Source organism: Epinephelus fuscoguttatus, linkage group LG18 (assembly GCF_011397635.1).
Source record: "Epinephelus fuscoguttatus linkage group LG18, E.fuscoguttatus.final_Chr_v1".
NCBI classification, from domain to species: Eukaryota; Metazoa; Chordata; class Actinopteri; order Perciformes; family Serranidae; genus Epinephelus; species Epinephelus fuscoguttatus.
In genome coordinates this window covers 19,329,669-19,357,549 of record NC_064769.1, presented here as the reverse complement: position 1 = coordinate 19,357,549, position 27,881 = coordinate 19,329,669, and the positions used below count along the sequence as shown (strand labels likewise).

At 39.4% G+C, this 27,881-nt stretch overlaps 1 protein-coding gene across 1 annotated transcript; it reads left to right on the top strand.

Annotated features, from left to right (window-relative positions):
- Window positions 1-4,288: 4,288 nt before the first annotated feature.
- On the top strand, window positions 4,289-27,375 carry cabp7b (calcium binding protein 7b). The gene is made up of 5 exons (XM_049604259.1): window positions 4,289-5,128; window positions 24,057-24,200; window positions 24,292-24,404; window positions 24,875-25,002; window positions 25,089-27,375. The coding sequence occupies exons 1-5, from the start codon at window positions 5,020-5,022 to the stop codon at window positions 25,243-25,245; spliced, it is 651 nt and encodes a 216-aa protein (XP_049460216.1). The 5' UTR covers window positions 4,289-5,019; the 3' UTR covers window positions 25,246-27,375.
- Window positions 27,376-27,881: the final 506 nt, after the last annotated feature.

The following is a 27,881-nucleotide window of genomic DNA, read 5'->3' as shown; positions in this document are numbered from 1 at the left end:
GTCTCTTACCTGTCTGCTTTCAGGTCGGCTGCCTCTCTAGACAGCCCTCAGCCCTCCCTGGAGGCTTAATTTGATGATGGTAGGATGTTAGGATGGATGCCAGGACGGAGGTGCTCTCCACTGTGTCAGCCCTCGGGCCGGCATGATCCACTCCCCACTGAATGACCACCATCGCTCCATTTTCAATCCAGAAGGCATATATTAGCTTTCTACTTATAGCTGCAACTGCATGGTCTTCAGTTGTAATGTGCAGCAGACTCTCACACTCCTGTCTCATAAAATAATGGCAGGTTTGAAGGTGAGGAGGTGATAGTATTGTATTTGCAAACATAATGCAAACATTTAAAAAAACATTTTAATCAAGTCTGTCTTTTTACAAATGGCAGCTATTACTGCCTCAGGTATGAAACTACCAGATGCCAGTGCTGTTATTCACCATGTGTTTCCACATTTTTAAAGACTATGTGAAAATGATTAAAGTGTCAGAGCCTGAGCCGTCCCATATCCATCATGGTGTGTAGGATCTGAGAGAGAACAAAGCCTGTTATTGGGGTTTTAAGTTTTTCTTGTGTGAATGCGGAGCCAGCGGGAGGCTCAGGTGCAGCAGAGAGAGACAATCCCTCCACATTCAGATGGGAATAGACCTGTCAGTCCTGTAAACCCTTGAAGAACCAACCAGTGGAACAACATGCGGCTCTATCAGTACGCACCGCACTTATCTGGTGTGAACCAGGGTGGAAAGATACCAACACAGGGCATCATCATGCAAGATGCAGGCATTCTCAGTGGGTAATGTTTGTTTGTGTTTTCTGAGGGTTCGCCGGCACTGAACATTCATCACATTTCAGTGATTCATACAGCTGCTTCTGAACAAAAATTGAGGTTGTGGGCTGCTTTGTTTTGGGTTTAAATAAATATGTGTGCTGCCTGCAACTCTCTGTGGGCTTGCTCATTTCCAGACACTGGAATTTTTTCATGAGCTAATTCGGATTTTCACTGAAATCCATCATTAGTTGTGTTTTTTCTTTTAATATATAAGCGTGGTTCTATTTTTAATAAATCCTCAGCCTTCACAAGATTTCTAAAAAGAATGTCTCTACATAGGATATTAATATTTGTTCAGCTGGGTAAGTGAGTGAGCAGGTACTTTGCTTTGAGCTGTTTATGCTGCAGTTAACTTATTGTCAATAGCTCAGCCTCTGACAGGGAGACAGGTTATAATTCAAGAGGAGAATTTAATTTTGAAAAAAACAATGTGTCCGTACAACTAAGAAGAGTCTGTGTGTGTGGAGTGGGCTGCATGATGAGTTGAAACAAAGCACAAATATAAATAAATTTTAAAAACACTTTGGGACACTGGGTGACACTTGGACTGTAAATAAACTGGGTTTATTACTTATTTATTAAATTGGGTGGTAAATAGACTGGGGATAGATGTATGTTAGCTGTAAATTAATTTGGGAATTTGTTGAAAAAATATATGAGTTAAAATAAGAATTGTAAGAAAGGGGTAGGGACATATACCGTAAGTTTTACTTCTACATACTTCTTTTCGGACACTTATCTTTGTCTTGATTGTTTTTTATTATGTTTTTTTTTTTTCCTCCAAATTTTGGTTCTAAATGAAGTCATTCATTTATTCATTATTCATACACTAGGATGATTTGACATTGTGGGAAATTCACTAATTTGTTTTCTTAAGAGTTTCATAAGAAGATACCTAGATACCACTTTCGCTGTCTGTACAATAAATGTACTGACTCCATAGATAATGTACATACCCACCGTAATGTCACCCACTGCCTCGTGGCCTCCTGTTCTGAAGCCCAGAATGTGGTATTTTGGTTGTTGCCAGATGAGAGGGTGGAGCTGTGGAGGAGCGATGGTTCAATCTTTCTGAGAGCCCAAGGACGCCATCTGAAGACAGCCTGTCACTCAAAGCGACCATGCCTATTAATTACGCGTCACTTTAAGCCTTAAAGGTCCAGTGTGTAGAGTGTAGTGGCAGTTAGTGTTGACGTTGATTAACTGAAACTTCTCCCATGTGCCGAGCGTGTAGGAGAACTACAGTGGCCAACACAATGAATGCAAAATCAAAATGGCCTTACAGAGCCATTGTTTGGTTTGTCCATGCTGGACTACTGAACAACATGGCAGACTCCATGACAGAGGACCTGCTCTGTACGGAAAACACAATAATTCTTATTCTAAGTTATTCAAACTAGCGAAAACATGGTTATAAGTATTATTCACCACTTCTACCAGTAGGTGTCCCTAAATCCCACACACTGGACCTTTAATAAAATGTAAATGGGTGAGCTATTTAAACATATACCCCCCTACAGTTGTCATTTTTTGTGTCAGGCTGTAAACATGTTTACATCTGCTGTAAAGTTTGGCATTTCACCATGGGGGTCTGTAGGGATTGATCACTTCTGGAGCCAGCCTCAAGCAGCCATTCGAGGAACTGCAGTTTTCGGCACCCCCATGTTGACTTTTCATTTTCAGCCCCACAGGTTGCTGCCTGGATTGATATGAAGCTACAGCCTGCAGCCGATTAGCTTGGCTTGGCATAAAGACTGGAAAAAGGGGGAAGTAACGAGTCTGGCCCTGTCCTATACACTAAAAAATCTAGCTAACAGCCCCATTTGTTTGATATGAACAAAAACTAATATGTAAAAGTGACAAATAGGGGTTTCACTGAGGGTTTTGAATTCCTGGAATCGTGGTGATACTCTGAGGGTACTGGGAATCCAGCATCAGTGAGCTTTAGAGGTGCTGATAGGCGTATGTTGTCACCTTTGGACAGAGTCAGGCTGGCTGTTTCCCCATGCTTTTTTCCGTCTATGCTAAGCTACGCTAACCAGCTGCTGGCTGTAGCTTTTTATTTGTCATACAGATGCTCGTATTGTTTCAATCTTCTTATCCAAGGGCGTAGGTTTTGTTTCAACACTGGGGGAAAACATACAAGAAAAGGGGTTTGGGGGTCGTCCACCAGAAAAGTTATTTAAAATAAAAGTTATTAAAATCAAACTTATTTTATGTACTGATTTGTGGCTTTTCTCCATCAATTTAGGGTGTAAATGTAATTTTGTTACTTTCATGTTTTTACTGGGAGGGACCATAGATTTCAAATACCACTGTGACATCACCCATCGGTTCCTGGATTCCTATTTGAAGTCTTGAGTCTGGCATTTCGGCCATCGCCATCTTGTGGTTTGGTTTTTTTGGAGCCCGAAGTGAAAACCTTGTTTTCTGACGCTGTGGAGGAGTGCGTTGTGGATGTGACTGAGAAGACGAGGACACTATCCTCAGACAACCTGTCACTGAAAGCGTCCCACCCTTAATTATGAGTGACTTCAAGCCTTAATAAAATGTAAGAAATCATTCCCTGTTATAGTCATGAAGGGGGAAATTATCTATAGCGACCAAAAACATTTTTTTGTACCAGGGTGTTAACATGTTTATTTCTGCTCTATATTTGGGCATTTTAACATGGCGGTTTAAGGGGATTGACTCGCTTCTGGAGACAGCCTCAAGCGGCTGTTCAAAGAACTGCAGATTTTGGCACCTCCATGTTGGCTTCATTTTTTAGTCCTGGAGGATGCCGCTTGGATGTTCTAAATATTGAGCGGGACGTGTCCCTGGCATCACCCCTGAGATCTACACCTACAGTATGTCCTCATGTGTCTCCCGGAAATGTTGAACTACTCCTTTAACCTTGTTAATTGATTTGATTGCCTCTGGTCTTTAATGGTGGCTCCCTTTAACTCATAAGCCTCTCAGAGCATTAGCTCTGGTTTTAAATCTTCAATGAATTCATGTTTAATTATGAACTGTATAATGACTGGCTGAAACATGCCTGAGGCTTGATGGTCCCTCACCTTTCATTTAGCCCCCAGCCATGCTGTGGCAAAGAGCTGAAGAGCCTCACTTGTTGCCATCATTCTCACCTTGTTTTTTCATCTATTAAACATGCAAGCGTTTATATTTGCAAATATGTGCTTTGAGTTGTGTTAACATTCATCACAGAGTGCAGAAAATGAAGATAATCACATTAGAGTTTGGAAACGGTCAATAGACTCCGCTGTGACCGAGGCAGCAGCAGGATGGTGTGTGTGTGTGTGTGTGTGTGTGTGTGTGTGTGTGTGTGTGTGTGTGTGTGTGTGTGTGTGTGTGTCTGAGACTGGAGCAGACAGCTGGAGAGAGAGAGAGAGAGAGAGAGAGAGAGAGAGGATCACTGCCTCATACAGCGTGTCTGTATCAGATGAGAAGGGGGTCACCCAGGATTCCCTTGAAGCCGCTCTCCAGGAAAAAAGAGAAATGTTACAAGATTTTATTTGCACCTCGCTCACAGGATAGGATCAGCTCGTCAGCGCTGCCGTATTTATCTTGTATCATCGATCCGCTGTTGTGTGTGTTTTTTAAGAAGATGCCGAAACGAGGAAGAAAAGTGAGGCAGATTTTGTCGGGAACAGACAGTTTGAAAGAACAAGACGCGTTTTAGGAAGGGTCGATTTCGTCCTCATTTTATTTTTATTAATTTATCATCTTTCTTTTTTTTAATACGGGAGCATTCGTGCATAGAAGAATTGCAAAGTAGCCTGTTTATCTCTCTGGCTGCATCAATTTTAATATGAGCTGATCACTGTCTGAACGGCTATGAAGTAAAAGTTTCATATATATACATATCATTTTTTATGACATGGCATGCTTCACATCTTGCTTACAGTAATCTGCTTCAGGCTATGCATTAAAACCAAAGGCGATTTACAAGCTGCATTCTTGGTTCAACACGCAGCCCTGTGAAATATGATTTTACTCATATTTGTTTTGTCGAAAATATATATTTAAACAAATAAAACGACGGGAGGTGAAGTTTTTTTTGGGAGGTGGGGTTTTCCTGTTCATTTGCTTGAGATTTCTGTTTATCAAGGACAGTAGCAAAGGGTCTGTCTCAAAACTCCGGAGAGCTAGGATATATGAAGATCGCGACACAGTTGGTTTCCCCTCGCAGAAATGCCAGTGCGTGCTGTGACCACCAGGTTCATGTACAAGGGACTTTGCACTATTCCAGATGTCCTCACCTACCGGACCCCTGTTATCCTGCCCGAGGATGAGGTGGAAGGTGGGTGTTGTTTGTTTGTTTGCACGGCTGGATAGTGGTTGCATGCTTTTATTGAAATGTTAAAGAGTTGTGACGTTAAAATGTCCACCTGGTAAAGCTGTTCAGGACCCCGGAGAGCTCCTGTCAGCGTGCGCGTCTTTTCCTGATCCACAGATCTGACTGTACTCTCAACTGCAGGTCTGCTCAGTCGTACAGATAATCAGTGTCATAGTTAGGGGTTAAATTTGCATAGACAACATGTGTGCTTTATGTTAACATCATCTCCTCAATTACATTTCTGTTTTTGCGTGTTGTTGCTGCAGATTTTTTGGCACAATTACGCAAAATTAACCATCAAATTGTCTTTTTTGGTCCAAAATTTCACATTATACTATATAAAAAAAGCTAAAAATCCTCATATTTTGCAAACACATACAGGACACAACACATCTAAAGTTCTCAATACATGGCACATTGTCATTAAACTTGTAAGTAAGTCACATCTTTGCACACAATCCCACATTTTCTGATAATATCCGTGGCACCTAGAAGGCTTAATTGCCCCAGATTTCACTTACTGTAAGTTGTTTGTGCTTGAGCCAAGAGACAGAAGAATCAGGGAGACCAGGGTTGAAATTTGCACAAAACAGATAACCCTGAGATGGAGAAAGGGACTGTGATGAATGGCAAATTTATACCTCTAAAAATGCAGATTACAATACCTTTTCTGGAAAATTCATGGCAGATAAAACCCATTAATAAGATGGGAGATTGATTCATTTTGAGTGCTTAATTACATCCTCTCACCTCTTTCCGGTTTGTTTGATGTATTGCATTCTGTCATTAATTAATGAAAAGAAGACCGTCCTCTGCACCGTGTTGTACTTAGGCCATTCAAAAGATTCATTGGAGCATTATGATCCTTCTTGGATACAGCAATCGTAGTGCATAGCTGTTATGAATGGTGGTTTTGTTTTGGCAAATGGTCCTCCCAATGAGAAGCCACAGCTGGCAGTGATTTGGAGTGAAGCCAGGCAGACTACAATAAAGAGATAACTCAGATCAGATTTGATATCACCTGGTCTTTTATGTGAGGGGAATTCCATTTCCCCTTCTTCTGTCTGTCTGTAGGTTGCACCGGGGCCCACAAGTGGCTGCCTGCCCTTGCTTTGAGCCACTCATTTGACATTGAAAATCCACTATCTGCAATGACGACATAAATTTAATTAAAAGGTTGGCTATGGAAAAGCAAAAGAATTTAGAGCAACAGTAAAATAGAGCGTTGTGCGTTGCATGGGAAGCGGTGCAGACGATGACAATACAGCTTTTCAGGTAATGGAGAAATCTTTTTTTTTCCAAACTGTAGTTTACTAATTAGAAGCCATTAAATATTCAGAACAGAACCGAGACGGAGCATTCAACCATGAATGTATTTACCCAGGGAAGATTCACTGAGCACATAATGCACTGCTACATTTACATGGCCTCACTCCTCGGCGGTGCCCAGGGTAAACAGTGTCTACCTTTTGGCACCGAGCAGCTCCACTAGTGTCTGAGAGCACTCTGCTTGTAGTTGTTGAGGGAGGTATGAGAGTTTCACCTGAACATCTTCCATTTAGAGATCTTGAGCCGGGCTGAATCAGCAACCCTCCCACTTACTGATCAACCACCCTTTACACTACAACTGCTCCACATTAACACACAGCGTGGGAGCTGCTGTTGTTGGTCTGTGGACACCGCTGTGGTCCAATGTTCCTCAGTGAAAATTGCTCCCCTTCTTCTCAGAGGTCTGCAAACCAGCCAATAAATATTGTTTCATCCCCAAAATCTTTAATTACTGCAGGGCAGAAGTTCCCTAATTGCTCAACTCATGTAATTACTCTCCCTAATCATATTTATGATAATAGCTTTTTCCCTAGCAAGGTGTACATGTATATACACCCAGTGCAATTTGAGAACATCTGAGAAACTTACTGCAAATTACTGAGCTGCTATATATTAAGCTTTGGGAGATTACTGCATAACTAACACTGGAGAAAATCACAGTGATGGTGTGTCTTCATTTGGATGTCACAGGATACAGACCAGCATGATGAATAATTCTCAGACATTACAGATGACTACAGTTCAGACATTTAGGTTTATAATCCAGTCACCCTGCTGCTCATTCTGTTTTCTTGATAATACATTTTGGTGTTACTCTCTGTTATTTATTTTTATCTAAATCATTCTGTATTACATAAACAATGTCATACAGTAACATAAACCAACATGGTGGTTTAAATATAGCCTATCTCGCACACACATTCATCTTAAAAACTATTAGAGCAATGCTGTTTAGTTTTAAGTTTGGCGTGTAGAGACCGTGAAACTTTCACACAATAGAACAAGTGAGCACAAACCGCTGTGACTTATGAGACTGAACCAACAGTAGTTACTTTTGGAGACATGCTGACTGCTGCTATAGTGTCCACTGACAAACGCAACACACAAGGACAAAAGGACCTTGCATCATGTGCAAAGAGACAGTGTATGTCACAGCATGGACAGCGCATGAGACACACTGCCCTCGATAAATAGATTAAAGAGTTTAGTACAGTTTCAGCTTCAGGTGAAATAAAGAATGGTGGGTGTTTCTAACTGGATTTTAAGCCTTAGCGGTGGAAGTGGATGTGAAGCAAGTGACAGGTTACAATTACAGTTATTGGAAAGGTCAGTTCTGATTTTTTCAAGTGGGTCTGTGTGAGATATTAATCTATAGTCAGTGTTTTACTTTCAGTGCAGGCGGTCAGTGCATCCAGAGTTTGGAGAAGCAGGCAGGAAAGCCGATACAGAAGCTCAGCCATATGCTGCTGTGGACAGGGGCAGCAGCAAGCATATTTTAGCCACTTAAAAAAAGGCCCACGCTATAGTCAGAATATTTTCATCCCTCTACCTTGTCGTCATTTGGCACTACATTTTCTGCACTCTGGAACTTCTGTATTCCTACACACAAGTGCAGCTGTGCCACTCACTTTATTAGGGTGGCAGACTTTAAGGATTTTATGGAGGAGACAACAAATACAAGAAAATAAAAAATGAGTGACTGTGACAACGTTGGCAAAATGCCGTTGACTGTGGAGACAAGAGGATACCTTTATGAACCATAGTATAATGAAGAAATTTTGCAGAGGGAGACTGAACTAAGGAAGACGTTCTAGGGTTGAGAAAAAGTAGTGCCAAAGGAGAGGGCTGTCTGATGAGAAGGTAAAGTGGTGAAAATATTCTCAATAAAGCATCCACGTAAACTGTTTGTGAGTCTTTGTTTAGGTGGCAAAAATACTTTTTGCTGCTGACCCCCGTCCAGAGCAGGGTTAGTTTTCCTGTCTGCTTCTCCAAACTGGGGATGTGCCGCCTGACATCTACTGTACTGACTACAGAAAAGTAGCTCATACAACCCTACTTCAAAAAATCTGACCTCTTTAGGTTGGTCTGGGAAGGTGGTAAGACACATCACATTTTTGATCTCCCACCACCCCTTTTAATTTCAGTAAAGACAATGTTACATATCAAATACAACCTTCTTGATGACATTGACAACACCATCAGGCACTTTGGCAACCACATTGGCTCAGTGCTGAAGCCAATGCAGAAATGCCTTGAGACGCAGGATCTAAAACTGCGACTACATGCTTTAATTCAGCAACCCTCCAACTGAATTCAGCTGAGACAACTCCCAGCGCCTTTACTGATGAATAAAATTAAAAACTTATTTTCTAAGGCCTCTGAGGATAACTTAATTCCCTGTGATGTGTGTCTTGGTGGCATTCTCAAAAACTGATTTAACAAGTTAAATAAAAGTTAATTGTACCATGGAAAATAAGTGAAAGTCACCATTCATCATTTAAAGAGAGATCAATGATACCGAATTATTTACTGGCACATTTAATGAGGATTTTCTTACTTTGTTTAACACATACTTTCAAATTCTAAACGTAATTCGAGCAAATAACTTTGCAGATTTTGAAATGCACCAGTTAATTGAATGATTATAGCTAACCAGTAAAACATGGATAATTATTCCAGTGGCACGCTCAAGACTCCATAAAGATTATCCGTAAATCTTTTCAATCCTGCCGTCTTAAGACATTTGTGATCTTTAATCTGACTGATTTCATGTGGATCACAAGCACATCCGCGATATTATGTGTATTTAGCATAACTAAATTGGACATTGGTAGCAAATACATAAGTCGTAGTAAAAGTAGCAAGGATTACAGTTGCTGGCACTGAATGGTTATGAATCGCTATTGTTTATACTGGGTGAGCTGTAGGGAGGCTGGTTAAGTAGTCACAGCTCTTAATGGAACTGCAGTGTCCAGGGAATGTTTTTCGAACAGATGGTTGCCTAGGTGGGCAGGGTCAGTGGCAAGACTTCCTGCCCTTTTCTTCGCCCTTGTGTCGTGCAGTTGTCTTAAACCCTGATATGTATTCACACCACTGCTACGCTGCAAGAAACTGTACCAATGCTTCTTCAAGAAAACATTTCAGCTTCTTCCAAAATCTGATTAGTCAGAGCTGTAATGATACTTCTTTTAAAAGATGATTTGCCTTGGGCACTGGCCTCGTTACTGTAGGTAGTCTCTCTGTTATGGATGTCGCTCACTGGAAGGAAAACCCCTCATTGACGCCAGTGACAACAGTAATCGCTATATTATTCATCTGAAACACATCCATTTAACATTTATGTGTGTATTTACCCTGTGTGAAAGAGTTAGACTCGCTGAGCATAATTCTGCAAATGTCTATGTGGTCATTATGCTGTGCCAAGTGTGTCCCCGTTTAATGAGCACAATATTAAAACCAAGGTCCAGAGCCAAGTTCAGCCTATTATGCATGAGCGAGTGGGATAACTGAATACATCCATGATACTTTGACTTTAAATATACATTGAAATTCCTCAAAAACCTGCAATATTTACACTAACAAAGTGATGTCTAATCATGTGAGTATTTGTACATACAGTTTATATGAGGTATAGACTAGCCTGTAGAAATATTCTGTCATATGTGTGTGATTAGACTCAGAATCTGACTTTGTCTATGTAATAACTACTCAAACACACGCCATTCCTTACAGTAAACTGGCAGACACTTTAACTGCACATGTGTTGAAACTGATAAGACCCTCGTTTTACAGCTCAACAGTCATGACTTCCCGGCAGTTACGCTCTTGGAGGTCTCCTCCGGCTTGTATCACTCCTTGGTGCATCGCCGACAGAGGATGTGAACAGTATTTATAGATCACAGCCAGCCAGCAGGAGAATCCCCAAACGTCAGACGTTGTAGCGGAGTGTAGACCGTCTTCCACTTTGTATGCAAAGCTGTCTTCTTTTGTGCTAACAAATGGAAGGGTTTTTTTTTGCGGCAACATTGTAAACAGACAAGTGTGCATGTGTGTGTTACTGTAGTACAGCTGTCAGGGATCTGAAACTCAATATACTGTACGCATACTGAGTAGTATTTGTCAGCAGTTGGAGATGCTACTCAAGCTCTGCCATTGAGAAATGTTGATTGGGCTCATTGACTTTACTTTGACTTTAGAGTGTCTTCTTTTTTACAATTTCACCACAACAAGGTTAAAAACTACAGACAGGACACGTAATGCTCCATCATCTTCTCTGTAGTTTAAATGTGACTTCCTCTGTGGTCAATGACAAATGTCTGGTCATTAGTAATGAATTACTGTTGTCGCCGTCACACATTCAACCAACATCGTTTAACGCTGGTACAAGATGTTAATTAAGAGGCTGTGTCCTCACTCTCCCTTTTTCTGTCCGTCGACAACGCCATATTTCATTTACACCATCCTACTGAGTTGGGAAACAATTAGACACAAGCAAATGTTGAGGAGGTGAGAAGAGCCATGGGCAAAGTTGCCAACAAGGATTCAGCCTGAGGCGACAGCAAATACAGGAAACTGAAGGCTTTACATACCAAAGCATGTAATATCACACGGCTACACCTCCAACTCATTGAAAGAGATGTGGACATGTTCACAACTGAAAACACCAAGACATTGTAAAGCTAAAACCAGCATATAAATAATCCCATTTGCTTGTTTTTAACCTAACCCTTGAGCGATCTGGCCAGGAAAAGCAGCTTCATAAAGGGATATAAAGGCCACAGTTTAACACAATAAAAGCACATAAACCCTGACAAATACATAAAACAAAAAGCAAATGGAAACAATACAATCTTATAACAAAAGAAGTCAAATCTGTATCATCTATATGGGCAATAAATCATTTGATTCAGTCATGCAAAACAGCCGCAACTGCTGATAAAGTCAAGCTCTCATTCTTCATAATTCTCCAACTCAGCCTGCAAAGAGCTGCAGGTAATGGGAGTATTTACAACCTTTTGACAGTTGTTTCAGCCGTAGGGTTTGTGCGGCATGTCTTGACGAAGTCTCCAGTGATTGTGTGCGTTGTATGTAAGTGTAATAATGTGAAGAGGCAGTAAATGTGTAGTAGCAAAGACAGATGAGGCGTAAAAGTGTGGGATCTGTGATGATGGGGTGATTTATCTTTTTTACAAGTGTACGTGTTGCTATAAGATCCTCTGCAGGGGAAATAAAGCATGTTGCATCATGTTTCGTCACATTATGGTTCGTCATATTGTAGTTTTGATTAATTCAGTTCACACAGAATCAGTATAAGTTGAAGATGTGAAAGAAATGTCAAGAAATGAACTGTTGGTGCTTGTGTGGATTTAATCAGTGTGTGTAGGAGTGATGTATTCAGTACAGTATTACTTCTGGAACATGTGAGCGAGTTAAGCCACAGACTTTAAGCTGCTGTAAATAGTTACTTCTCTAGCACCCTACAAACTTAAATAAATCCCCGTTTGACTGCTACTGTTGTTAGAATTTTGCTGACATATTTTGGGGTTTATAGTCAGCCAGAAATATCAGTTGAATTTTGCATCAAGGTAACTATGTTCTTAGCAGTTGCTGCACGATTTAGTTAAATTTTCATAGCCCTTATTACTTATTTGTGGCCACGGGTCCCTAAAAAGTCATGTCTTACATACAGATTAACTAATAAAAGGCTTTTAAAGGTATTACATTGTCTTAGATTCAGATTGGGTGGGATTTAAATGTATATTAGTCACATCACAGGGAGAATTTTCAGTGTTGGTGCTACAGGAAACACACTTTGACGTATTTCCATTGCAACTTTAATGTTAAGTTTAATTTAAAGTGATATTAAAAAGGTGTTAAACAGCCTTAGATTTAACTCTCTTATAGCTGTAGAGACCATGTGTACATATTGCATTACTCTGACAGTATTTATATTCTGTGTAGACCTATTTTTGTCCCCCTGAGAGAGCCTCAATAGAGCTCTCGCAGCTATGCAGCATTTTTTGTTTTTGTGGCCTCTGGTTAATATGATTCACATGTTTTTCCCCTTTCATTATCAGAGAGAAGAATGTCATGGGTGTCATCATACCGTTATTGATGTAACCACCTGGGAGGGGCTCTTCTTTAATGAAAAGAGTCTGATTCATCTCCCGGTGAATATGTTTATCCTCTATCTAATGTACCGTAACTACCTTAGGAAGAGGACTTTTGATAAGAAAATCATGTTCTTCATTAGAGAAAAACACAGAACCCCACAATTTTACATATTAGACACGTATCTGATTCTTTTATTTACATCCCTTTCATCAGAGCAAATGGCCGCATCTTGGATTGACACAAAGATCCTGTTTGATCCTGACATGCTGAGTGCAATTAAGAAAAAGACCTGAGTCTCCTTTTACAAATAAATTGATGTTCAGTCCCTGAATGTGACTGGACTGCCCACCAAGGAAAATGCAGCAACTGATCTGGATTAGAAACAACTGAATATGACATCTGATATGAGCTTTAATAATGTGGTGACTGATGAAACCTATTGTGAATATTGTCGCGAGTTCTGCTCGTGCACTTCCAGAAACTGTGGGGACTGAAGACTGTCTGTTGTTACTGTCTCCTCTTCAGTTCCTGTGGAGCGAAGAGACCTCTTCATCTACCTCCTGCTGTATTAACTCTATTACCGTTTCCTGTGCAATGTCATCATCGTTAGTGAAGGTGAAGAGGGATTTTTGCAGTGAACTGGACAGTCGCTGTCGGGCTCTCTCAGTGGTGCTGCATGCCTTCCCTCAACGTTATAGTTGATTGGTTCCTTGTTGAAAAGGCAACATCTGCATTCCCAGCATTTACCAGCTTCTTCTGCAGTACATAAAGATGCAGAGAAGCTCTGTTTCAGGTACTTTCTGTCCTATTATTGTCATTGTCCCATTACTCCCCTCATTAGCAATTATATGGGGTGGTTAGTTCTCTCAAGATAGCCACTAACATGTGATACAGAAAAGGAAGGCTGCACTGGCTTTAAAATAACTTGCAAAACAGAGTATTAGCATGCTGTGGTATCCAGCCCAGTCACCAGAAGAAAATGTTGGCTTTGTACATTTCTGCAAACCATAAATGTCTTACATTAGCACATTTCATTGCTGTGTTTCCACTGGCATTTTAGGCTCCACATTGTAACAACCAACTGGTGTGTTTCTGTCTGTTTTTTAGGCTCTAAACGTTAGTGTTTTTTAGCAACCCATCAGCGTGTTTCCATCAGCTCTTTTCTAAATGTAGGTGTTTCGTAGTGACCTGCCTGGGTTTTTTACTGCGGCTTTTTAGGCTCCAAATGTGGGTGTTTTGTAGTGACCATTCGACATGTGTCTGTCTGTTTTGTAGGCTCTAAATGTAACTGTTTTGTAGCAACTCACCAGCATGTTACCATCATCTTTTTAGGCTCCAAATGTGGGTGTTTTGTAGCCACCAGTCACTGTGTGTCCGTCTGTTTTTTAGGCTCTGAACACTGGTGTTTTGTAGCAACCCATCAGTGTGTTTCCATCAGCATTTTTGGCTTCAAATGCCGGTTGTTTTGTGGCGACCTGCCTGTGTTTTCTACTGCGGCTTTTTAGGCTCCAAATGTGGGGGTTTTTTGTAGTTACCAGTCAGCATGTTTCTGTTTGTTTTTAGGCTCTAAATTTTAGTGTTTTGTAGCAACAAATGTGTCAATGTGTTTCCATCAGTGTTTTAGGCTCCAAATGTATGTGTTTTGGAGTGACCTGCCTGTGTTTTTGTACTGCAGGTTTTTAGGCTCCAAATGTGGGTGTTTTGTAGCAACTGGTCGGCTCGTTTCATTCCTTATTTTAAGGCTCTAAATATTAGTGATTTGTAGCAACCCATCAGTGTGTTTCCATCAACATTTTTGGCTTCAAATGCTAGTTGTTTTTTGGCGACCTGCCTGTGTTTTCTACTGCGGCTTTTTAGGCTCCAAATGTGGTTGTGTTGTAGTTACCAGTCGGCATGTTTCTGTCTGTTTTTAGACTCTAAATATTAGTGTTTTGTAGCAACCCATCAATGTGTTTCCATCAGCTTTTTAGGCACCACAAGTAGGTGTTTTGTAGCAACCTGCCTGTGTTTTTTACTGCAACTTTTTAGGCTCCAAATGTGAGTGTTTTCTAGCAATCCATCAGTGTGTTCTTAATATAGGTGTTCTGTAGTAAAGCATCTGTGTTTTTCTGGTTTTGTAGTGACCTGTTGGTAGGAATAGTGCCACAAAAAGCCATTAATTCCCAAGATATTGCTGCTTTTCCTGCCCCCCCAAGAGGGTACTTTAAGCCAAAACATGTTTTCTCCTAACCATGACCAAGTGGTTTTTGTGCTTGAACCTAACCAGACATTAACCACAGTTCTGTTGAAACACAATGGTTAATGTATCTGCAACATAATTTTGTGCAAATGCAACTTATCCATGGTTTGTACGAAGCATTTTTTTCTGGCCACTGGGTTGCAGCATCCAAGATTAAATAGCAAGCTGAAGCGTTCCATGTTGATTTTAGAGTAACTAAATCAAGCATCACATGAGGCATGAGGGGTAGTTAAGGGGGTGTTTGGCTGTGGACTGACAGGCCAGTCAGGTTTGACTAATGACTGATTAGACTGGGAAAGCTCTTTTGCAATTATGTTTGAAACTTTGATAAATCCATTGATATGTATTGCAACTTTGTTATCTGGAACCTCAAAGTCAACAACAAAGAAAAGTTATGTCCTTGACGAAGAAAACTACAGAGACAGTCACAATGAGGACTAGCAGCAAGCTAATGCTAGCCACTTTAGTACTACATATGCCTCAACTGAGATCGTGGGGCCAGCAGCAAATACACCTGTATGTTTAGAAATTTCTCTCAACAATGTGATACTGACTATAATTATGATTTTAGAAACAAATGACTGAACAACATGATGTTCAAGTCCTCTCAGCAAGAGAACTCATAAAAGAGACACAGTGTGGCATCAAACAGAGCTAATGTGCCAAACTGCATTTGAAAAAATACACATTTTATGACTTGATGGATGTGATTTTTAGGAGATTATTGATACAATACTTGCACAGTACATACTTCTGTTCATGTTCTGTTCATTTCACAGCTAATTTATAATAAGCATTGTTGCTTTGTATCCCCTGTTGTGGTATTTTTAATTATAACTTGGCCACTTAGATTTTAAATAAATGTAGGGAAAAAACACATTAAAGTCTTATTCCTTATATATCACTCCTTTTAAAATAAAAATGGCAGGTTTAGGATATCAAGGTGATGCACAGCAGGGTCATCTTTCTCCAAATGCTATGTCTGTCTCTCACACTTTTCTTCTGGCTCAAAGCCATTATTTGGGATTTCCTCAATTATTTAGGTGAGAGAGCTTCAATGGCCTTTCTGCTCCTGCCAGCGGTGCCGACACTCTGCCAATGTGCAGCAGTGGGCATCTTGGCATCGGCCCTTATCATGGACTATTTTCATGCCGCACCAACAAACCCCATGAATCACTCTGTTGGTTGGTCAGAAAGGTCAGTATCTATTGGTCCTTGTGTTCTGTTTTAGCTCTCTTGGAAGGTCAGCAGACTTTAAAGTCCTGGGTTTAGATCTCAGGGTTGGCAAAAGTGTCTCTTTGATGTTTGGGACACATAAATTCAAGCTTATCACAAATTGAACACAGGCTCCTAAAAGTACAAGTTCCTTAGGGCTTAGTCCTCACCGGGGGAAGTTTGGGATCGGGCCAAGAAGTAAACTGCGAGCAGAGAAGGATGAAAAGAACACCTGCTTTAATAAGATGATGAGTGAAAGGTGATAATCGGTGGGTCGCATAAGCAAAAACCTTGCTCTACATCGCAGAGTAAATAAACATCAACAGTCCTGTTTGCTCTCCAGGAAACAATCAGCACCGTGATTCTGTTGGCAGCTGTTGTTCTAACCTGCCATGAAATTGTCAGTCAATATTTCATTTTGGTGTTGCACTGCAAAATTTGATGAATCAACCATATCACTTCTGTCTCACTCAAAAAGCAGTTCGATGTTATATTATTCTATGTAATCGACTTTTCTCCCCTTTGCCTCAAGTGACCCGATCCCCTAACATTTGTAATACAAGAAGGACTTCACAGATATTCTTGTGCAACAAAGTAAAAAGCAAACAAAAACAATTATTTCTTGTGCAGGCCCCGAAAACTTTTTCAAGATGATGCAGCACCTGTCACCTAATCTCTCAAGACAGATTCTGCAATTTACATTGTAGAAAAGGGGAAAAAAAAAAGTTGGCTTTTTTTTTTTTTTTTGTTTTTTTTTTTAACTGATGGATTTACAGATTGCCTGTCACCAGGATGTAAAGAATGCATATATATAAAAGATTTTACTCACTGATTTAGACGAAGGTAGCGACACACTCATGACTCAAGGCACATTTGTTTGAACCATCCATAAACAAGTGTTCGACAAAGACTGCCACATTCATCAGGTTTGTATCTGACAGGTTGTTCATTTACATACTGTAGCTGGAAAGCTGTTACTGATGATTTACATACAGCAAGTCCAAAAATCTGAGCACAAGTTCTGACTAACTTTGCTCAAAAATGAGATATTGTCGTATTTAAAGCCAACAGTGATAATACAGTATTTTGTAGGCTTCGCACGATCTCCCTAAATCGAATAACATCAGATTGTTTGTTTTATTTTATTTTATTTATTTGAGTGGCTAAAGTACAACCAATGTTACTTAAACAAAGGGAGGACATTCTCCAAAAAGCACCTATTTTACAAATTACTTTTGGCTTACCTGATTGTAATAACAAAATTAATTGAAACAAAGATGGACGGTTTAAATAATACTTTTCTCTGCAAGTCATTAGGCTTACATTCTAGCATTGAAACAAAATATGATACTCATCTCCCACATGATTATCATCACAGAGGCTGCAGATCCTCTGGTTTCTGTCCAGCCTTTAATATCTTCCAGTGACTTCAGGAATTCTGGTGTTATTTACTCTAAAATTACAAATTACAGATTCTTCTCCACTTTAAACTCTTGTTTAATTTTGACACATATGTCACATGATGTGTTGTTACACTTAAGTCAAGCCACATTCATCTGTATCATGCAGGCTGAACAAATAGCTGTACATTATTTGGCTGAGTTTAGTTTCTTTACCCTCTATCGGCCTCCCCCGGTAGCCAATATTTGTCTTTTTAACTGCAGTACAGAGTGGATATCCTCCTAACTCCCCATAGATCATATGTTGCAGGTTGTCGTTTTAACTTTTAGGATATATTTTAGAAGTTTGAGATGTAGTTTTTCCAGCATATCTATCTTTAAAACCCCACACTTCACATGCGTACAACATAACTGGTGCGACCAGCTTGTAGGATAGATTAAGTGTGATATCTACAGGTAAATCAAATTTTCTACATGTACAGAGGATGGCAAAAATTGCATGAGAAGCTTGCTTTTTCAGCTCCTTCATGGTGGTCTTAAATAAACCATTATAATTCATGATGACCCCAAGATATTAAAAGCAATGAACAATCTCCAAATTTAAATTTGATGACGTCAGCTTTTCAGTTACCAAAATCATAAGTATAAATCTCTGTCACGTCATTGTCGTTATCTTTGCACAATATGATTGTTATCGCTGATGATTTTGATATCCATGTCAGCGACCTCTCCAACACATGCCAAACAATTTACTCCCTGTTTGTTCAATCTGATAGACCATATTTGTCATTGTGGACACACCCATGACATGATGATGTTTTTACCCTTGCCTCAACTCTGATGACATATTCTCTTTGACTCACTGTTTCAGTCAATGCCATTACCTTAAAAACCACAGACACTCTAAAACATTGTGACTCACTGGTCATAAAAGATGTTGTCACTGCTGGTATTTTACAGCATTTTACTGTCAATGTGTTGTCACAAACTTAAGCAGTAACTCCCTTCACACCAATATTAATGACTTGCTTACATTTTTTTTAAATGAGTTGGTGTTTCAGTGAATGCTGTGAAGCTGTTCTCCTCCTATGAGCACAATGAACTCGAAAAGTTTGGTCACACAGACCTTGATAAGTTGCTGCTGCAGGGGAAATGCTGAATTAATTAAAAGAAAGTCCTGTGATACATACAGTACAAGGATTTTCATGGCCCGGCCCTGACTTTAGATAACCCAGCTGTTGCACCTTCAGAGCAGCACAAGGTTACTTAGATTCTCTGATCAAGGACTCAGAGTGGAACAGCACCTGAGTCTGTTGAATGTTTTAAGCAAAGCTCCTCTAGCCCTACTTTTTTAAACAGCAATGGTGGTGGTTCTGTAGTTTCTCTTCATACTTATGTATGTGCTGCATCTTTGTCTAAATGCATCTGTTTTATGCCTGAAGGCATGTGCAATACCCATTGTTACGGCCCTCAAAATACTTCATAATGATGTGTTTAAATATTCACTATGACATGTGTGAGTAAGACATGGTAATGTCAAACACTAAAAATAATACATTACCTTTGTGAAGGTTATAATGATCCATTTTTGTTGAGACTATTTCAAAGGCTGTGCTTGTGCTGTATTGCACCATATGGTGTTCAGATTATATTTCTTGTTTACATTGTGAATTCCTTTTGCATTTTAAATGAACTAGATGTGGGTCCATAGGAAATTAGGATTTCTACATTGCCTCTATAAATTCTTCGCAAATAAGTGTCTAATCTCTATGAATATTAACTTTAATATTTATAGAGTTCTTTTATGTCCAATTACAGAATGAAATCCAATTTTTTATCTAAATAAGCTCAGCAACTGTGATGGGGAAAAGTGGATAATGAAGAGAGAAAATAGAGCAACATTTTTGTATATGGAGGGTCAGAACAGGGTCTCAAAACAAAACAAAATAAAGAAAGGCAAAGGTTTGACACATGATCTTTGTCAAAAGGGTAAATTATTGTAATTTTACTCTATAAAACTAGATGACAGAATAAATACAACTGGGAAGGATTCAGATTGCCACCTTGGAACTACGCCTGTGTTTGTAAGAAAAAAAAACAACTTAAAATTAAATTAAAAACACTATCATTTACTACAGGCTATATGCCCTCAAACATGCAATGCATCTCTCTTTTGACTTTATTTTATTTTGTTTAATTTTAATTTTAATTCTAATTCTAATCTTTATTTTTATTTTATTTTAATTTTTATTTTAATTTCATTTCATTTCATTCTATTTTATTTTATTTTATTTTATTTTGGGGGTAAAATAGTGAAAACAAAATTAAACGATTATTCTACATAAATTATAAAAACTCTGAATAAACCATGCAAATAAAAATTTTCAATTATAAAAATACTTTCTTATTTTCTTAAATATTTTTTGTCATATACAGGTATGCTGTGATGATTGTTGGTAGCATGTAGGTTTAGTCGTCTAATGACAAGATTATATTTGATATTTGATCATGTGACAAGATGATACGATCCTGTAGCTAGTTCGGCCCCAAAAATCTGCACACATCTGCAAGTCTAGCAAGTAGTCGTGCCTTTTTGACATAAAAGTGGTGATAAGAGAGGACAAGAAAGAAACAAACATGAGGAAAAAGTAGCAAAGCTCCCTAAATTAGTTATATAATATAACACTAACTATATAATAAAGAGTACACACTGGTGTGTGTGTGCCTTATAACTAATAACTAGCGTGCATGAGGGCCCGTTACAATAGCATGCAATAGGGCCCATTGTAACTACCTTACACCACTGCATTTGACTATAAACATTTTACTAGTATGTACAACTACAAAAACACATATTAAAAATATATTGATAAAAATTACATATAAATTAAGAAGTTTACTGGTATAAAGTATATGTTGGAATCAATAAGGGATTATTAATGCAACAAAATTCTTCATATGGCTGCTTTTTTGTACCAAGTGGTTCCATCTGTACTTTTTTTTTTTTTTTTTTTTTTGATATTCACTCCTCATGGTGTGGAGCAATCAGTAGTCCAGCCACTCCTCAGCTGGCTCAGTGAATTCATTATTTGTCACTGGCGCCAGGGGTCGTGACATTGAATCTAGGGTGATGCTGAAAGAAGATAACAAAACTCAAGCAGCACTGCTGGCTGTAATTTAGACAAATATGTTGTGTCTGATATGTCAAGGCTCGGTTCAGACACTGCCACTTGTTCAGGAGGACCTCAATGAATGCGCCGCACGCCGGCCTCTTACAACTGATTTGTCTATTTTCCAACAAGGCTGCAGTCTGCCACTGTGGGCTATCACTTGTAAACTGTGGTCTCGCTGTCATTAGAGTACACAAGATGGATGGTTAATGCTTGTCCATGTGTGGGTTTGAATTTAAATTACAGGTGATGCTTTAGCAATCACATACTTGCATTCAGATTAGTTTTGTGTGTGATAGCAGGGCTCAATATGCATATGTAGTTTAAATGAAGTGTGGTTCAGCAGCAGTATTCAAGTATAACTCATAGCTTAATTCAGAGATGAGTCAGTGTTTCAGCTTATTTTTATATCTGATGGCATAGAATTACTGAGCCTATATAGGCCACAAGGAGGGAATAGTTGTCAATTATGTTCACTCCCATTTTCATTTACTTATTGTTCTCAACACTTTTCCTTTCCTGCTTTTACTGCATTCAGTTAAAATTGTTCATGTTTACGCTATGTCGTTTATATGTTGGTATAATTTCTCCATGTTCTGTCTTCTTAACTGCTTGTCTTGTTTCATCTGACACGTGACTACTGAGCGAGCATTGAAGAGTCTTGTATATTTGAGGATCTACATCAAAAAGAGCCACAGAGGTTCTGCGCCTTTGATGTGCAACTGCTCTTTTTACCACTTCAAACAGAATACTCCGATGCGGGGCGAGGACAGGAGCCAAATGGCAATGTTTATGGATTATTTACCAAAAGTTGTAGTTAATTATAAACACGCGAACCTGCTCGCTGCCTTCTGTCAGAACCAATTGTGCTATGGCTGTGGTAACAGGTGTTGGCTGTGAGGGTAGACATAGACATCGATAGCAAACAAGGAATTAACATTCAACTATGGTCTCTCTGTCTCTTTCTATTGTGCTGAAGCATTTAACCGCAGTTTCTTAAGCACTTTTTACGCAGCGTGTTCAAGGTGAGAATATTGTGCCATTACTCTGCCTTGTTGTTCTGTTTAAAAGGTAGGAGCAGGGATTGAGGGGATAGATTATTCTGCTCTTAAACGATCAGCAAAAGTAGTAACAAAGCAAAATCAATGTCTGTGTGAAAGGGACAGCTGGCATAGTGGGTCTACATGCACACACACACACACACACTAGACATTGACGCTGTTGTCTTAAACGCCATTCCTCTTTTGCTTCTGAAACACTCTATCTAACATCACACTCTACAGTGCCATTATGCCGACATTGTTTGGTTCAGTGTAAAAAAGGAAAGCCAGAGTAATGGTGGATCTCTGTGTAAAAGGGGCTTCTGCCTCTCTCCATGGTGCTGAAACATTCAACGACAGTCTCTCTGTCTTTGTCCATGGTGCTGAAACATTAGGTGCTGTACACATGCTGCATCTTTAACCGCCTGGAAAGGCGCTGAGCACTACTTTTGTGCCTTTTTTCAGACAGCTTTTAAGAGCGCAGCAGTAGGTGGCGTCTGAGGTTGCTAAGAAACCTTGACAAGCATCGTATAGCCTATTTACCTGAAATCCTGAGTGCAGAGCTGATCTTCTTCCAGGTGCTGTTTATAAGTGTGTAGGTCTATCGTCCGTGGGCATATTGCCTGTGGGACAGATGTAAAGCTCTGCTAGCCCTAAGCCAAAATGTCTAAATTTTCCATATGTACCACAGATTGATATTTACGGAAGAAGGGAAAGATATCTGTCAGCTGTGATTGGTTTGTTGTCGTCACATGACATGCAGTGCATGCTGCTGCATTCTCAAAGTTGAACTCGGTTATCTCGACACCGCTGCTCTGGTGTTTGAACACCTCTGCCATGTGTCTACACTGAAAATTTATTTTGAGGGCTCAAAAAACATGGCTTGTGTACGGCCCCTTAAACTAGTCTCTCTGCCTCTCTCCATGGTACTGAGACATTCAACTACAGTCTCTCTGGTTGTGTCCTAAATCATTCACTCACTCACTATTGCCTACTTACTATATAGGAAGTATTGTGTTGAGGACTACATGGCGAGCTCATCTGGAACATGAAAAAACACTTTGAGACACAACTTGGGTCATTTACTCTGTGCCTTTCATTACATCATTGTTGCTGTCGCACATTTAAAACATGCCATATCAATGGCAGCTGGTGGTCCATCCATATCAAAAACTGACATATTTGTCATGATATTATACTGCACGTTTTTCCCAAATTAATAAATAACGTTACATTACATTATATTAAACACTGTGTCAGACGGACAAGAGGAAAGAGAGCAGCATGTTTGTAACCTTACAAACTTAAGTAATTTTCATTTGATATGTTGAAGTTTGTTTTACCATAAAATCATGTAATAACTTGTGAATTTAGTTTAAAATATTATGCATTATGCCATTGCAGCACAAACCACAGCTAGTGACGACCCAGCTCACTAATGTTAGCTAGTGTTATTAGCCCTCTTCTCTACAACACTAAAGACAGTTAACTGCCAATTTATGTTAATCTCTTCACTGATTACACATTAAATTGATAATTTATTGCATGGCTAAGAAACTGGTTAAACAAACCTGAACACATCATCAAAAATTAGACATGTACAGCAGGTTGTAATCAAGCTGCTCTCTCCTCTCATCCATTCTGCTTCCATCCCTTACAGCCTGTCTGCTCCTTTAGGCCAATGTATGATGAGATATATGGCTTGGTAAGTGGCCATTGGTTGTACACTAATTTCCATGATGTATTGTATGTGGGATACTTTGAGTCCACTTGATAGGGTATAATAATTCCCGCTGTACATTCAAACAGCACTACAAAATGGCAGAATCACTATATAGTGGACTATACAGTGAATGGTGAGTGATATTGGAGACGGCCACTGCTTCTCAGGATTTGGCTACACAGGTAACAATTGTTAGTGAGATCGAATCATTCTTGACTTGGGATTTTTGTGGAAATAATGATCACGAGAAAAAGACTAAATACCACGCGTCTGTTCCTTTAATGCCTCTGCAGTACTAGTAACAAGAAAATAAACTTTTAAACTGCTCTGACTGTTGCAATTTTCCATTCTTCAAACACTAAACATTCAGGTGTGCCTCCCTTTTCTCAAAACATCAACATCTAAAGGGATTATACTTTCAGAGCTCGGACTTTCAGTATAACTCCCTGACATCCTTAATTCACACCATAAGCACACCATTATAAACTGCTTAACTCTTAAGAAAAACTTTGTGTACACACACGTTTAAACTCAACACACTCAACTGAGCCCACCAGCTGTTGCTCACACTGTGAGACTGTAAGTGATAACTCTATATACACCTGCTATGCCTCCTTTCTCTCCACTCTTAACATAATTACCGTGCTCCGTGTCCCCGACAGAAATTCGTGAGGCTTTCAAAGTATTCGACCGAGATGGGAACGGCTTCATCTCAAAGCAGGAGCTGGGGATGGCCATGCGCTCTCTGGGCTACATGCCCAACGAGGTGGAGCTGGAGGTTATCATCCAAAGACTTGACATAGATGGTATGTCCCTCTCTTTATGTCTCTGGATCAGAAAGTTTAGAACACTGTCGCATACAATCCAACATATGAGTATTTCTGTCTGTTTTATCAGGTGATGGTCAAGTTGGCTTTGATGAATTTGTCACATTGCTTGGTCCTAAACTCTCGGCTGCTGGGATGCCTGATAAGTTCCACGGAGCTGACTTTGATTCAGTGTTTTGGAAGGTATTTGTTGTCATTAGTTGTCATCAATCAAGTCTATATCTTTACCTTTATCAGTGTCCATTAATCAATTGTCTTTCCTCTTTTGAAAAGTTTCCCTTCTGGCTTTTCCAGCGTGCCATAGAGCCATCTGTTTCAATTAAAACTACAGCACAGGAGTTACTGATGTAAAACTTTGTCATTCAATCAACTAATTCTGACATTATTCTCACATTAGGCATCATATTCCAACGTGCCTAGCTGTGACTTTTCTCAAAATATGGCCTTAAAATATGATATTGTTACATGTACATCATATGCAATGTCATTCCTTGCATTAAGTTGCATAATCAAATAAATTATTTCACCAGGAGCTACCCTGCTCTACCGCTATTAATTGTTGTCCTACAGCTTCCTTGCGTCACTGAGGGGTTTTGAGAGACAAGTTTTTCCTCTGCTAATTAGACCTTTCTTGATGTTTCATGTCTCCCCAGTGCGACATGCAGAAACTGACTGTGGACGAGCTTAAGAGACTGCTTTACGATACTTTCCGTGACCACCTCACCATGAAAGACATTGAGAACATCATCATGACCGAGGAGAGCCACCTGAACAGTCCAGAGTCCCACGTGGACATTGACAGTACGTCTCGCACAGATTTTTTTTTTATTTTGCACACTGTTCAGACATTTCTAAAGCTCTGCTGAGACTAATGTGTCTTCTCAATCTTTCCACAGCAAGCCCAACACAACAGGAGAAACACACGTGTGTGCGTAAAAGCCTGATTTGTGCCTTCGCCATTGCGTTCATCATCAGCGTTATGCTCATCGCAGCCAATCAAATGCTCCGCAGAGGAATGAAGTAAATAACTACACCAGTTGGTTATGAAGAGATTTAAGGATGGACTATGAAAAATCAAACATTAACCAAAATACTTGACTGTTTTTTGGTTTCGGTCAATGTTTCCAACACCCACAACTTCTCTATACTGGACAAAATGATGTCACACAGTGGTTTTGTATGACCACCAATCACTGCATACCATAGTAAAAAAAGAAAGAACGACATTTCAAGGGCTGATTAGTATCCTAAGTACCCCAGTATCCTAAAAAAGAAATATGTCACTGATTCAAACTTCTGATGTTTTCTAAGAAATCACATAGGAGAGCAGGCTGCAGAAGTGTGTGCCATAGTAATAGCTGTGCTGTGTCTAATATATCAAAAACAATTAATGTTGTTGATGAGAACTCTGCCATTTGGAATGCACCCAGTAATATTACTGATGATAGTAATAAAGCAATACAAACGTGTTGATGGGCTGCATATTAAGTAGCTTTAAATCACTTAGGGAAAACATAAGGATAACTGACTGGGCACTGCATAATGTGCCTCTTTTAAGTCTCTTGTTTGTTTTAGTGCCAAGATTTCCAGTCCAGAAGTCCAACTCACATCCAGTTTAACATACTTTGCTGAACCAGCACCATCTGTGATCTGAATCTTAAGAAAAGATTAGCACCAATACTTCAAAACACAAATCTGTTGAATGGAATATTTAAAGGCCCTTGATAAGTTTTTTGCCGTGCTAGCCACAAGGCTCTGGGGACGACACTGTCACCACTGAAATATCTGGATGACTGCTGTATAAAGTTTTGCACAGACTCTCATTGTTCCTACAGAATGACTCCTACTGACTTTGGTGATCCCCTGACTTCCCCTGTAATGCCACTAGCAGATCAAAGTGTTCAGTAATCCTTTGAAATCTCAACATCCACAGGATAAATTGGCACAAAATTTGGTACAGACTTTTATGGTTCCCGAGGGATGTGACCCAATGACTTTGGTGATCCCCTGATCTTTTCCTTTAGTGTCACCTTGAAGTTGATATGTGCAGCTTTGAGTGAAACGTCTCAACAACTATTGGCTTGATTGTCGTGGAATTCAGACATTTATGTTCCCCTCAGGATGGTTTGTGATAACTTTGGTGACATTTTTGTGACATTTTATCATCAAGCCAGGTTTTTTTATTTGTCCGATACTTTGGTTTATGACCGAATACCTGTTAAAACGAAAAACATCAGCTTCACAGAGCTGCTAGCATAGCTGTAGTCTCTTGGTGTCATTGCAAAGCTACAAACAGCTATAGGACAACATGCAGAAGGTGTCATAAAATGCAAATCTGTCAGGTGCCCTGCTTTGTCACTTTTATTAGATGCTTGAAACTTACACCAGTTAATATTTTGTAAAACATCATATCATGTTATCACCCAACAAGTCCCAGCTCAGCTTAAACTGAAATAAGAGCCCATGATTTAAAGGCAAAGACGTGAAAAGAAGGGGAAAAAGTCAGTCCTCCCAAGTTTTCCACCATGACAATGAGTAATAAATTAACTGGTGAACAAGCACATGAACACACTGCTGAAAAGAAGGATGGAAAACAGAGACATGTGTAAACCACATGCTGTGCACTCCAGTCAGCTGATCCCACGGGCCATTTCTAAAGATGTCACGGTTTCCTAAAAATTAATTGGTTTGTTTAAAAGCTCAGAGCGAGCCTTCCTGGCTGAACAGCTTGGGGTTGATTTGTAAATCAAACAGCTAAAAATGTAGGTTGAAAAATTAAGCCGCAGTGAACAATAAAGTCAAAATAAAAGGCAGGACACAGACGGCTATCACATAATCCCCTCTAAGAGATATCAGACAAGAGTGTGAGCATAGGTATTTATGCAAAAAAAAAAAAAAGCCCAAACGTCAAGACAAATGACCGTCACACAACTTGTAAAACATGTTTCATACTCACAGTCTGCCAGCGATACATGCACAATGCTGCATATTCCAAATCTGAGCACTTAGGCACCAAAATAAGTCATAATGAGTGACAGTGAAAGATTTGCTGCGTGACCTGAACTACCAGCTGTGAATAAAGTTTATAGCTTCAAGAAAAGTAGGTATTAACTCTATTATTATTTCTAGCAAATGAGAATGAAGGATATCCAGTTCACACGACACACTTGCATGTACATTAAAATAGAAATATATGTGTGTTCTATGTGTGTGAGATCAAATTTTGACTCTGATGTATGTATTAAAAATAATTATGCAATTTGTATCGTAATCATTGCAAAAAAAAAAAAATCTCAGTATTTGACATTTTCCTGTAAATGTCGATTTTTGTGGACGTGCAGACAATATCGAAAAACACTCAATCCTTTGCAGTATGCTGTGAACAATAATTTAACATATCATGAAAAGTGTTGTTTTCTGGCTTTTACATGGACCACCAAAACAACACATCGTTTAAAGTATAACATGGTTATATTTTCTTACTTGGAAAAGTGATACATTAAATCTATGTGGATTTTATTATGAATGTAAACATGATGTTTTGTATAAAAACAATAGGGGGGAAAAACGTACAAAAAAAAAAAAATCAGGTTTCTGATATAATTTCCAGGTCGACTGGACGTTCAGATACAAGTTCTTGTGTGTATTAAGGCCATGCAC

Coding starts and splice junctions, on each gene's coding strand:
- cabp7b (XM_049604259.1), top strand. CDS start 5,020: ATGCCAGTGCGTGCTGTGACCACCAGGTTCATGTACAAGGGACTTTGC. Junction 24,201..24,291: donor CCAAAGACTTGACATAGATG/GTATGTCCCTCT, acceptor CTGTTTTATCAG/GTGATGGTCAAGTTGGCTTT. Junction 25,003..25,088: donor AGCCACCTGAACAGTCCAGA/GTCCCACGTGGA, acceptor AGCTCTGCTGAG/ACTAATGTGTCTTCTCAATC.